The sequence below is a fragment of the Pristiophorus japonicus genome, chromosome 12, assembly GCF_044704955.1.
Source record: "Pristiophorus japonicus isolate sPriJap1 chromosome 12, sPriJap1.hap1, whole genome shotgun sequence".
NCBI lineage: Eukaryota > Metazoa > Chordata > Chondrichthyes > Pristiophoridae > Pristiophorus > Pristiophorus japonicus.
In genome coordinates, this window is record NC_091988.1 from 206645384 (window position 1) to 206659444 (window position 14061).

General features: G+C 48.2%; 1 protein-coding gene across 1 annotated transcript in view; it reads left to right on the forward strand.

Moving 5' to 3' along the window:
- Positions 1 to 2666: 2666 nt before the first annotated feature.
- LOC139277688 (uncharacterized) overlaps positions 2667 to 14061 on the forward strand; it is a 265492-nt gene continuing 254097 nt past the window's right edge. The window contains exons 1-2 of the mRNA XM_070896517.1: positions 2667 to 2746; positions 3022 to 3066. Of these exons, the coding sequence (XP_070752618.1) occupies positions 3035 to 3066 (32 nt within the window). The 5' untranslated portion in view covers positions 2667 to 2746; positions 3022 to 3034. The remainder of the gene's footprint in view (positions 2747 to 3021; positions 3067 to 14061) is intronic.

Consider the following 14061-nt stretch of genomic DNA (forward strand, 5'->3'; position numbering starts at 1 on the left):
CCTGTGTAGTCCACATGGATGCGTGACCAAGGCATTAGGGGTTTGTGATCTGTCTCCAGCTCAAATTTCCTGCCAAACAGGTACTGGTGCATTTTCTTTACCGCATATACACATGCGAGCGCCTCCTTTTCTACCATCCCGTAGCCCCTTTCTGCCTGGGACAGACTCCTGGAGGCATAAGCTACCGGCTGTAACTGACCCTTGGCATTGACATGCTGCAACACACACCCGACACCATAGGACGACGCATCGCACGTTAACACAAGTTTCTTACATGGGTCATATAGCGTTAACAGATTGTTGGAACATAACAAATTGCGTGCGCTATTAAAAGCCTTTCCTGGCTGTCCCCCCAGACCCATTCACAACCTTTGCGTAGGAGCACGTGTAGCGGCTCTAACAGCGTGCTCAATTTGGGAAGAAAGTTACCAAAATAGTTCAAGAGCCCCAGGAACGAATGCAGCTCCGTCGTGTTACGGAGTCTGGGTGCTCTCTGGATCACTTCCGTCTTGGACGCAGTAGGGCTGATCCCGTCTGCTGCTACCCTCATCCCCAGGAATTCTACCTCTGGAGCTAGGAAGACGCACTTCGCCTTTTTCAGTCGCAGATCTACCCGGTCCAGTCTGCGTAGCACCTCCTCCAGGTTGTGGAGGTGTTCTTCAGTATCGTAACCCGTAATGAGGATGTCGTCCTGAAAAACCACCGTCCCTGGAATCGACTTGAGGAGGCTTTCCATATTTCGTTGGAAGATCGCGGCGGCCGAGCGAATCCCGAACGGACATCTGTTGTACTCGAACAACCCCTTCTGTGTCGTGATGGTGGTCAGCTTCTTCGACTCACTTGCCAGCTCCTGGGTCATGTAAGCTGAGGTCAGGTCCAATTTTGAAAAAAGTTTGCCACCGGATAGCGTCGGAAAGAGGTCCTCCGCTCTCGGTAGCGGGTACTGGTCTTGGAGTGACACCCGATTGATGGTGGCTTTGTAATCGCCACATATCCTGACCGACCCATCCGCCTTGAGCACCGGCACAATCGGACTCGCCCAGTCACTGAATTCGACTGGCGAGATGATGCCTTCCCTCAACAGGCGGTCCAATTCGCCTTCTATCTTTTCCCGCATCACGTACGGCACCGCTCTGGCCTTGTGGTGTACTGGTCTGGCGTCCGGGTTTATGTGAATCACTACCTTGGCCCCCATGAAAGTGCCAATGCCGGGTTGAAATAATGAGTCAAATTTGTCCAGGACCTGTGAGCATGATACTCGCTCCACAGAGGAAATTGCATTGACATTGCCCCATTTCCAGTTCATGACAGCAAGCCAACTCCTCCCCAGTAGTGCGGGACCGTCCCTTGGGACAATCCAGTGTGGCAACCTGTTCTCCGAATCTTTGTGGGTCACGACTACCGTGGCGCTGCCTAGCACCGGAATGATCTGCTTTGTGTCAGTCCGTAGCTGTGTGTCAATCGCTGATAATTTTGGCCTCCTGGCCTTGGATGCCCACAACTTTTCGAACTGTTTGATACCCATCAGGGACTGGCTGGCACCCGTGTGTAACTCCATTGATACTGGGATGCCATTGAGGAGCACTTTCATCATTATCGGTGGCGTCCTGGTGTATGAACTGTATATGTGCTCCACATGAACTCGCTGAACTTCAGCTTCCAGCGATTTCCCCCAGTGTCCATTTCTGCAATTTCTGCAAGTATTTTGCTCATCTCTGCAAACTCCGGCTGAATGTATGCCTCCACGCCTCCAGCATGAGTTGCGGTTTGAAACAAAAGGTCCCTTGCCAGTCGATCGTCCCTGACTGCCCCTGTTATTGTCCTTGAGTGCACCATTAACAGGTGTTGATGGCCCCATTACTGGCCGCATTGTCCCTTGCAATGGCGTGAATCGCTGTTCAGCTTGCCATTGTCTCTTTCGAACTCCCCCTCTGGGTTCGACTAAATGTTGGGGCATGCCTGACTGCCCTTGTCTGCCTGGAGAACTGTGTGCTGCTTTAACAATGTTGAATCTCTGTCCGAACCATTCCTTAACACAGTACCTCTCATCTGTTCTGCTAGTAGCCATGCTCGCGTGGTTTAAATCCCAGTTTCTTGTCGGCATTGATACGTCCTTACTACACAGTATAAATGCACACGAGGCCCATGCTTGAGAGAAGGTCAGTCTGTGACCTGTCCTTTATTCCTTAGCACTCAAGTGATGAAGGTGGGTGGAGCTTCCCCTTTTATACCTGAAGGTCCAGGTTAGGAGTGTCTCCCACCTAGTGGTCAGTGTTCTCACGGTGTACAACTTAGGTCAGTTTATACATGGGTTACAATGCTGGTTGAATACATGACACTTTTGTATTGAAATAATTTGATTTGCAGCAGTCATGAGTGACTATCATCAGATGTGAGGTCTTTCACCTTTGCTGGGAATGTTTTACTCAAAGCCTGCGGTCATGGTGCACGTCTTTAGGTAAAGAAGGATAATTTTCATCATAATAATGATTACATCTGTCGGTTATTTGTTGTATCAGTCTCTGTGACAGTACCTAGCAATGATACCATGCAATGATCTCATGCCATGTCGTCCTGTCACCTTTTACAGAAGAAGCTAGAGACGATGAGGTCCGTGCAGAGGCGAACGGGTGGGGGGCCACCAGTCCCCAGCGACATCACTGAGATGGAGGAGCGGGTGCTCACACTCGTGGGGAAGCACCCCCGGACAGCCACGGACGCATCTGCAGACCCTGAAGTGATGCCAGTGAGTAAAGCTTACACCATTGCGTCATGTAAAGTCTATAGATGCCACACCCACTCATATCCGAACAATCATATATGATAGATGATTTCTAAAATTGTCATAGAAATAATGATGGCCTAATAAAAATCACTGGAATGCAAATGTGTTGATGGTCATGAAATGTGATTTCTGCGATGATTTTGAGAGCGGTGGTACTTTTGTCGTGCATATGCTGTGTGTAGCCTTTTGACCCTAGCACCCCCTTCTCCTCTAATAACCTCATTTGTGTTTTTCAGCTCAGCCAGCAGCATGTCCCAATGCAAGACCACAGAGGCCAGAAGGTAGGGGCGCAGGGCAGGAGTCGACGGACAATCCTACATCTGGTGCTGAGGGGCTCCAATTGTCGCCGTTCAATCCGCTGGGTCTGTTCTCCACGGATGAGAGCGTGGATTTCGAGGAACCTCCATCACCATGCTCCAGAAGCCATTCCACCCCAAGGTCATCTAGTGGTCCTCCAGTCATTCACGCCTCCACTCTGGAGGTACTGGCCCCAAGCACCTCGCCACAGGGCACCCCATTTGTCCCCAGGACGGTGTCGACCTGTGGAGGTTCCATGGACGGGGCAGATCTGTTCCACGAGCGCCACATGACAGCGGAGAGACGGTACAGTTGTCCAGGAGGACTGTAGACATTGGTGACCAGTTCATCGAAGCATTGGGGGCATATCCTGACAGCTGGCCCCCATGACCGAGTATATTCCGCGGATGGCGGAGGCCCTGGATGCGATAGCCAGGAACACTGCTGCCACAGGCCTTCCAGTGGTCCCTGAGCACAGCACTCCATCCCTAGGTTCCGCACCACCACTGCGAACGACACATGAGAATAAGGACCAAGATCCTGCTTCTGCATCAGAGCATGTTTCCCCCTCGGCATTCCCCGCTCCCGTACCTGTGCAATGACCACATCTGCCTTCATCATTCCCAATGAGGCACCACCTGAGGAGCGAGGAGGGGAAGGGGTAGAGGTGGGGAGAAGAAGGAGAGGGGGGAAGGAAAGTGAGGTGCATGTCTGCAGGTGATGGCGATGTTATATCTCCATCTGGATGTATGCAATTTGTTGCAGTGTATGGGGGCTGGGGAACACGCTCCTGCTTTGTCTTTGTATTCTGTGTTGCTGGACATGTTGAACGTGTGATTGATGTCAATGGTGGAAAAAGTGGGGTGTGGGCGGGGTTTGGATGTTATTGCCTGTGATACTTATGATTTCAGACCAATGTTGGTATAAAATTTTTGTTACTGAACATAACCTTTTTGCGCATTGTCTCAGATAGCTGCACCGTTACACACTTTTGATTCCTTAACATGAAAGAGTTTAATACAACTTGACATCAATCAACGTAAACTTTAACTGGCACCAAGGTGATGGGCGCCATTGATGTCTGAGCTTCACGAACACAGCAGTGTGCCAGCGTTGTCACTCACATCAACGCTCTTTCAGGCAAATCATTCAGATTTCAGCTCCTCACGTAAGAGTGGGATTTAAAAAATGCCAGCCACACCGCTGCCGTCCGTTCAGAACAGTTCCACTTTGTGTGGGCATTTTTTTGGGTGAGCGATATTGTGGGCGATATGTGTGCAAGGTGGGGAAAGTGACAGTGGCCGATCTCCTGGGCGTTAGTTTCGCCAAATGTGCTCTTTATGATAACAAAGTGGGCAGGATGTGAGTGACAACGCTGGCACACTGCTGTGTTCGTGAAGCTCAGACATCAATGGCGCCCATCACCTTGGTGCCAGTTAAAGTTTACGTTGATTGATGTCAAGTTGTATTAAACTCTTTCATGTTAAGGAATCAAAAGTGTGTAACGGTGCAGCTATCTGAGACAATGCGCAAAAAGGTTATGTTCAGTAACAAAAATTTTGGCGTTAATTCTGTGTGGAAAGTAACGCTGGGCGATATTATGGGCGTTGATTTCACCCATTCTGATGATTCCGCCCAAAGGAAGTGGGCAGGCAGTAATATTTTTTCCTGGCGTTAACCACATGGGGAAAGTAACACTCGGCGATAAGTTTTCTAAAAATGCCCGTCAGTTTCCATTTTGTGCCAAAATGGGCGCTATCTGGGCGTTATACATCATTTCAGCGATAAAATGTGTGTTAAGTGGGTGTTAAGCATGCAAAAAAGTGGAGGTTCTAGTCCTTGATGTTTTCTGGTAGACTAACCAAGAGTCTCTTCGCAAGTACTAATTATGGTGGACTTGAGGGCAGACTAGACACTATGGATACTCTGCAGCTCCGATTCATTGGAGGTCGTCAGGTTGGCTGTGAGGTGTTGACTGAATAATGACTTCTTTGCAGTCTTTGAGTGCTTCAGCATTGATCCTTTTTGTGGCAGCCTATCTGTTGCCCTGCTATTTGGAGGCTATGTTGATGGAGATAACAGAGCAGATTAGACGGTGGTCAGTCCAGCAGTTGTCAGCTCCTGTCATGGCACGAGTGATGCGGACGTCCTTGCAGTCCCTCGCTCGGACAATGACATAGTCTGGCAGGTGCCAGTGCTTGAAGCAAGGGTGTTTCCAGGAGGCATTGTACTTGTCTTTCTGATGAAACAGGGTGTTGGTTATGACACCTCACGAACGGTAAACTCATTGATTTCAGGCCAAGTGTAATGCCCGACACGAGACTCTCATAGCAAGCGCTCTACTTGGAGCTCCTACACGGCAAACGAGCCCCAGTTGGGCAGAGGAAACATTTCAAGGACACCCTCAAAGGCTCCTTGATTAAGTGCAACATCCCTACCGATACCTAGGAATCCCTGGCCCAAGACCGCCCTAAGTGGAGGAAGAGAGGAAGAGCATCCGGGAGGGCGCTGAGCACCTCGAGTTTCGTTGCCGAGAGCATGCAGAAAGCAAGCGTAGACAGTGGAAGGAGCGTGCGGCAAACCAGACTCCCCACCCACCCTTTCCTTCAACGACTATCTGTCTCACCTGTGACAGAGACTGTAATTCCCGTATTGGACTGTTCAGTCACCTGACAATTCACTTTTAGAGTGGAAGCAAGTCTTCCTCGATTTCGAGGGACTGCCTATGATGATGAATGTCAACAAAGAAGGAAAGACTTGCATTTCTACAGCGCCTTTTACTACCTCAGCACATCCCAAAGTGCTTTACAGCCAATTAAGTACTTTTTGAATGGTAGTCACTGTGGTAATGCAGGAAATGTGGAAGTCAATTTACGCACAAGCTCCCACAAACAGCAATGTGATAATGACCAATGCTTTTTAGTGATGTTGATTGAGGGATAAATATTGGTCCGGACACTGGGGAGAACTCCCCTGCTCTTCTTCGAAATAGTGTCATGGGATCTTTTACGTGCAGTTGAGAGAGCAGACAGGGCCTCGGTTTAATGTCTCATCTAAAAGACGGCATCTCCAGCTGTGCAGCACTTCCTCAGTATTGCCCCTTCGATAGTGCAGCACTACTTCCGTACTAACCCTCCGACAGTGCGGCGCTCCCTCAGTACTGCCCCTCTGACAGTGCAGAGCTCTCTCAGCACTGCCCCTCTGACAGTGCAGAGCTCCCTCAGTACTGCCCCTCTGACAGTGCAGCGCTCCCTCAGTACTGCCCCTCCGACAGTGTGGCGCTCCCTCAGTACTGCCCCTCCGACAGTGCGGCACTCCATCAGTACTGCCCCTCTGACAGTGCGGCACTCCCTCAGTACTGCCCCTCCCACAGTGCAGCGTTCCCTCAGTACTGCCCCTCCGACAGTGCGGCGCTCCCTCAATGCTTCCCCGTCCGACAGTGCGGCACTCCCTCAGTACTGCCCCTCCGACAGTGCGGCATTCCCTCAGTACTGCCCCTCCGACAGTGCAGCGCTCCCTCAGTACTGCCCCTCCGACAGTGCAGCGCTCCCTCAGTACTGCCCCTCCGACAGTGCGGCGCTCCCTCAATGCTGCCCCTCTGACAGTGCGGCACTCCCTCAGTACTGCCCGTCAGACAAATAATCACCAAAACAAATATGAATTTAACACTCGCACTGTCCTCTTAATCAGCGCAAGATATCTATACTGGTTTGTTCACAAGTGTGACACACCCGTTATTCACAAATGCTCTGTATAGAAGTGTGCAAAGCTGCTGTTTAGCATCAGTAAATGAACCTGCTAATTCTCAGGGAGCTGGAGAGATTTCTATTTACAACCAAAGGCTATCGGCTGCAATTAGTTGTATTTCTGATATGCAAATTAAATGGAGGGAGGACATTAAGTGATAAATTTGAAATAGTCTCACTAAAAGTACTGACGTTTATTACCTAAATGTGAATTTAATTAGACAGTCAGGAAGAGATTGTCAAAATGTTAACAAGTGGTTAAAAATAAATCGCAGAATATGGCGAAGGTGGAGATGCAGGAAATTTTCTGCCGTTTTCAGACAATCGGCAACTTCCGCCCCTGGTCTCACCCCAGGCCCTTCCCCCACCCAAGGCCTCACTCCACGCCCTTCCCCCACCCAAGGCATCACTCCAGGCCCTTCCCCCACCCAAGGCATCACTCCACGCCCTTCCCCCACCCAAGGCATTACTCCAGGCCCTTCCCCCACCCAAGGCATCACTCCAGGCCCTTCCCCCACCCAAGGCCTCACCCCAGGCCCTTCCCCCACCCAAGGCATCACTCCAGGCCCTTCCCCCACCCAAGGCATCACTCCAGGCCCTTCCCCCACCCAAGGCCACACCCCAGCCCCTTCCCCCATCCAAAGCCTCACCCCAGCCCCTTCCCCCCCCCAAGGCCTCACCCCAGGCCTGTCCCCCACCCAAGGCCTCACCCCAGGCCCTTCCCCCACCCAAGGCCTCACTCCATGCCCTTCCCCCACCCAAGGCCTCATCCCACGCCCTTCCCCCACCCAAGGCCTCACCCCAGGCCCTTCCCCCACCCAAAGCCTCACCCCAGCCCCTTCCCCCCCCCCCCAAGGCCTCACCCCAGGCCTGTCCCCCACCCAAGGCACCACCCCCAGGCCCAGGCACCACCCCCCAGCACTACCACCAGGCCCCTCCCCTACCCCAAGCCCCACCCCATATTGAATAAAACAAATTGGGCCATTGAATGAATGCAGATATTAATAGACAGGTGGACAGAAAAGTGGCAAATGTAATTAAATCTGGAGAAGTGTGAGATAATGCATTTGGTGAGGGCTAACAAGGTATGGGAATATGCAATAAATGGTAGAATACCGAGAATTGTAGAGGAAAAGAGGGACCTTGGTGTGCATGACCATAGATCCCTGAAGGTAGCAGGACAGGTAGATAAAGTGGTTAAGAAGACACAGGCGATACTTGCCTTTATTAGCTGAGGCATTTAATATAAGAGCAGGGAGGTTATGCTTGAACTGTATAAACCACTAATTAGGCCACATCCAGAGTACTGCGTGCAGTTCTGATCACCACATTACAGGAAAGATGTAATCACAGTAGAGAGGGTACAGAAGAGATTTACGAGGAAAGATTGCATAGGCTGAGGTTCTTTTCTTTGGAGCAGAGGAGACTGAGGGAAGACTTAATTGAGGTGTATAAAAATCATGGCTGCCTTGATAGAGTAGGTAGTGTTGTTTTAAGACAACCTTCTGTTGTTCACTTGAGTAGTAATAAATTCAGTCTTCTGAATCATCATTTTATTCTTTAACTTCAGCATAAAAAGCAATTTACAAGCGGAGTATAGCCACAGATACAGCATGCGAACTTAGGCGTGAGTTCCTCCTCGTGTTGCTTGAACAAAGGAAAAAGCTTATATTTATACACTGTTTTCTTATCAAACTAGAACTAGCATTGCCTAATATGGTAGTCTCTGGCTATTGCACAGTCCAGAGACACAAGTCTACGTTTTCTTCACCATACATCAATAAGATGCCGTAAAATACCGTGGCCTTGCTGTGGTATGCATAACCCTTCTGGTATCTAGACATTCTTATCATATACATAACATTTCTAATCTAAACATTGTATTATGAACAAATGACCATACCTCTTGTTGGCTGGCGCAGATACGATGGTAAACATAGAAACATAGAAACATAGAAAATAGGTGCAGGAGTAGGCCATTCGGCCCTTCGAGCCTGCACCACCATTCAATATGATCATGGCTGATCATTCACCTCAGTACCCCTTTCCTGCTTTCTCTCCATACCCCTTGATCCCTTTAGCTGTAAGGGCCATATCTAATTTCCTCTTGAATATATCCAATGAACTGGCATCAACAACTCTCTGCAGTAGGGAATTCCACAGGTTAACAACTCTCTGAGTGAAGACGTTTCTCCTCATCTCAGTCCTAAATAGCTTACCCCTTATCCTTAGACTATGTGCCCTGGTTCTGGACTTCCCCAACATCGGGAACATTCTTCCTGCATCTAACCTGTCCAGTCCCGTCAGAATTTTTTTTATTTCTATGAGATCCCCTCTCATCCTTCTAAACTCCAGTGAATACAGGCCCAGTCGATCCAGTCTCTTCTCATATGTCAGTCCTGCCAACCCGGGAATCAGTCCGGTGAACCTTCGCTGCACTCCCTCAATAGCAAGAACGTCCTTCCTCAGATTAGGAGACCAAAACTGAACACAATATTCCAGGTGAGGCCTCACCAAGGCCCTGTACAACTGCAGTAAGACCTCCCTGCTCCTATACTCACATCCCCTAGCCATGAAGGCCAACATACCATTTGCCTTCTTCACCGCCTGCTGTACCTGCATGCCAACTTTCAATGACTGATGTACCATGACACCCAGGTCTTGTTGCATCTCCCCTTTTCGTAATCTGCCACCATTCAAATAATATTCTGTCTTCATGTTTTTGCCCCCAAAGTGGATAACCTCACATTTATCCACATTATACTGCATCTGCCACTCGTTTGCCCACTCACCTAACCTGTCCAAGTCCCCCTGCAGCCTTTTACCCCCTGCAGCCTTTTAGCATCCTCCTCACAGCTCACACCGCCATCCAGCTTAGTGTCATCTGCAAACTTGGAGATATTACACTCAATTCCCTCATCCAAATCATTAATGTATATTGTAAGTAACTGGGGTCCCAGCACTGAACCCTGCGGCACCCCACTAGTCACTGCCTGCCATTCTGAAAAGGACGCATTTATCCTGACTCTCTGCTTCCTGTCTGCCAACCAGTTCTCTATCCACGTCAGTACATTACCCCCAATACCATGTGCTTTAATTTTGCACACCACTCTCTTGTGTGGGACCTTGTCAAAACCCTTTCGAAAGTCCAAATATACCACTTCCACTGATTCTCCCTTGTCCACTCTATCAGTTACATCCTCAAAAATTCTAGAAGATTTGTCAAGCAGGATTTCCCTTTCATAAATCCATGCTGACTTCAACCGATCTTGTCACTGCTTTCCAAATGTGCTGCTATTTCATCTTTAATCATTGATTCCAACATTTTCTCCACTACTGATGTCAGGTAAACCAGTCTATAATTACCCGCCTTCTCTCTCCCTCCCTTCTTCAAAAGTGGTGTGACATTAGCTACCCTCCAATCCATAGGAACTGATCCAGGGTCGATAGACTGTTGGAAAATGATCACCAATGCATCCACTATTTCTGGGGCCACTTCATTAAGTACACTGGGATGCAGACTATCAGGCCCCTGGGATTTATCGGCCTTCAATCCCATCAATTTCCCTAACACAATTTCCCGCCGAATAAGGATTTCCTTCAGTTCCTCCTTCTCACTAGACCCTCGGTCCCTTAGTATTTCCGGAAGGTTATTTGTGTCTTCCTTCGTGAAGACAGAACATAAGTATTTGTTTAACTGGTCCGCCATTTCTTTGTTCCCCATTATAAATTCACCTGAATCTGACTGCAAGGGACCTGCGCTTGTCTTCACTAATCTTTTTCTCTTCACATATCTATAGAAGCTTTTGCAGTCAGTTTTTATGTTCCCAGCAAGCTTCCTCTCATACTCTATTTTCCCCCTCCTAATTAAACCCTTTGTCCTCCTTTGCTGAATTCTAAATTTCTCCCAGTCCTCAGGTTTGCTGCTTTTTCTTGCCAATTTATATGCCTCTTCCTTGGATTTAACATTATCCCTAATTTCCCTTGTTAGCCACGGTTGAGCCACCTTCTCCGTTTTATTTTTACTCCAGACAGGAATGTACAATTGTTGAAGTTCATCCATGTGATCTTTAAATGTTTGCCATTGCCTATCCACCGTCAACCCTTTAAGTATCACTTGCCAGTCTATTCTAGCCAATTCACGTCTCATACCATCGAAGTTACCTTTCCTTAAGTTCAGGACCCTAGTCTCTGAATTAACTGTGTCACTCTCCATCTTAATAAAGAATTCTACCATATTATGGTCACTCTTCCCCACTATTTCTAGGGCCACTTCCTTAAGTACACTGGGATGCAGACTATCAAGCCCCGGGGATTTATTGGCCTTCAATCCCATCAATTTCCCTAACACAATTTCCTGGCTAATAAGGATTTCCTTCAGTTCCTCCTTCTCACGAGACCCTCGGTTCCTTAGTAACAAGCTTGCTAATTAGTCCTTTCTCATTACACATCACCCAGTCTAGGATGGCCAGCCCTCTAGTTGGCTCTTTGACATATTGGTCTAGAAAAGCATCCCTAATACACTCCAGGAAATCCTCCTCCACCGCATTGCTACCAGTTTGGTTAGCCCAATCAATATGTAGATTAAAGTCGCCCATGATAACTGCTGTACCTTTAGTGCACGCATCCCTAATTTCTTGTTTGATGCTGTCCCCAACCTCACTACTACTGTTTGGTGGTCTGTACACAACTCCCACTAGCGTTTTCTGCACTTTGATATTCCGTAGCTCCACCCATACCGATTCCACATCATCCAGGCTAATGTCCCTCCTTGCATTAATTTCCTCTTTAACCAGCAACACCACCCTACCTCCTTTTCCTTTCTGTCTATCCTTCCTAAATGTTGAATACCCCTGGATGTTGAGTTCCCAGCCTTGGTCACCCTGGAGCCATGTCTCCGTGATGCCAATTACATCATATCTGTTAACTGCTATCTGTGCAGTTAATTCATCCACCTTATTGTGAATACCCCTCGCACTGAGGCACAGAGCCTTCAGGCTTGTCTTTTTAACACCCTTTGCCCCTTTAGAATTTTGCTGTATTGTGGCTCTTTTTACTTTTTGCCTTGGGTTTCTCTGCCCTCCACTTTTACTTTTCTTCTTTCTATCTTTTGCTTCTGCCCCCATTCTACTTTCCTCTGTCTCCCTACATAGGTTCCCATCCCCCTGCCATATTAGTTTAGCCCCTCCCCAATAGCACTAGCAAACACTCCCCCTCGGACATTGGTTCCGGTCCTGCCCAGGTGCAGACCGTCCGGTTTGTACTGGTCCCACCTCCCCCAGAACCGGTTCCAATGTCCCAGCAATTGTACTTCAGGTAATCTAATACGGCCAGAGTGATTTCCTGGACTCGTTTTGATCGCCTGGATGGGTCGGAGAAGAATGTTCTTAGATTTTTTTCCCCAATTGACCTGGGTTTTTATCTGTTCTTTTGCCTCTCCCAGGAGATCGTATGGCTCCAGGTGAGGTGGTGTGTAAAATGTTGCAGTACATGGAGTATCGCAGTTGTGGGGGACGGACTGGTTGGGCCGGATGCTCTTTACCTCCTTACCTGTCTGCCATTGTTCATAAGTTTATATGTAACCTTCAGGGCTGCTAACCGAGGGCCGGGTGGCTCTTTGTCGTCCGGCGCGGACATGATGGGCCGAAATGGCTTCCTTCTGCGCTGTAAATTTCTATGTTTCTATATCCAAGGCCGGTTGGTTGCAAACACCAGTTGTTGCTAATTGAAATCTGCATCTCTCTCTACTGATGCGAACTGCTTTTTTTCCTCATATTGAATGAACTAAACATGAACACGTATCGGAAACTGAATTAACCAAGTTTCATTTGTAAACAGATAGGAAGGACTTATTTCCCTCAGTGGAGGGGTCAATAACCAGGGGTCATCGATCTCAAGTAATTGGTAGAAGGATTAGAGGAGAGTTGAAGAGAATTTTTCTCACCCAGAGAGTGGTGGGGGTCTGGAACTCACTGCCTGCAAGGGTGATAGAGGCAGAAAGCTTTGTCACATTTAAAAAGTGTTTGGATTTGCACTTGAAGTATACAAGGCTACGGACCAAGAGCTGGAAAGTGGGATTCGGCTGGATAGCTCTTTTTCGGCTGACAGAGACACGATGGGCTGAATGACCTCCTTCTGTGCCATAAATTTCTATGATTCTACGAAACCCACTTCTCCCAATGGGCCATGCAGAATCCACACTGTCAGTATCAGCCTCCTGAACAATCTCAGAGAAAGTCTGAAACTTCCTGCTTAATCACAGTAAACTGGTTTACCGGCCAAGCCCGTGTTCCATTCTAGTATTAACGCTTAATGTGCCTGGAAGCTGGATGGCAGACTGCCTGCCTGAGGGACCTGACGGGCAGAAATCGATATCTCACCAACTCCCAGTGGTCTAAAGAGCTTGTGCCAGATTTGGGATCGCACTGTACGGTCTGCTTCCCTCTCTGAGGTGGATGAAATGGGAAGTTCCCTTTGCGATGGAGCTTTTAAGGAGGCAAATATTGTTTGTGTAAATGTTTTCTTTTAAATTTTTCCCAATGCTGGTTTTGGCAGATTTTTTTCAGAATATGTGAGGAATGTTTATATACAAAGAAGAGCCAAATGTGTGTAAAATCCCTGGAAAGATGATTATAATTGGAGCATTGACAGCATTTTAGTGGAACAGAAAGTGTTTAACCAAGTCAGGATTTGTCAAAAGCTCTTCGAATATAAACTTTCCCTATAGCTCTGGAACAGGGAGTCTTATGGCGATCACCAACTCAACTTCAAATTACTAATGGGGTTGGTTGTAAAACACCTCCAGCAATGGGTTTCCTTCCCACTCCTGCACCCCAACATCTGGAGTCCCCTAAGGATCAATTCTAACCCTCTCCTCTTCCTCATCTACATGCTGCCCCCTTGGATCATTCACAGGATTGGAGTCAGGTTCCACATGTACACTGATGACATCCAGCTCTACCTCATTTGTCACAGTTTGCGCTCTAAGACACACCAGGGAGTTTAGCTACCAGCTCTAAACTTGGGGAGGAACTCTCAATGCAATGGAGTTGGGACTTGTAATTCTTGAGCCCTGCTTAAGGTATGATGTGTTATAAGCCATCCTATGCCAAATGGGTTGCATCGTTCTTTGGCAATAACCTCCACACTGAAAATTGAACTGCTGTTTGCAAGAAATTGCCACACTGCGATTGTGCCCTACAGCTTTTATTGTGTAAAGGAGTGTTGCGGAAT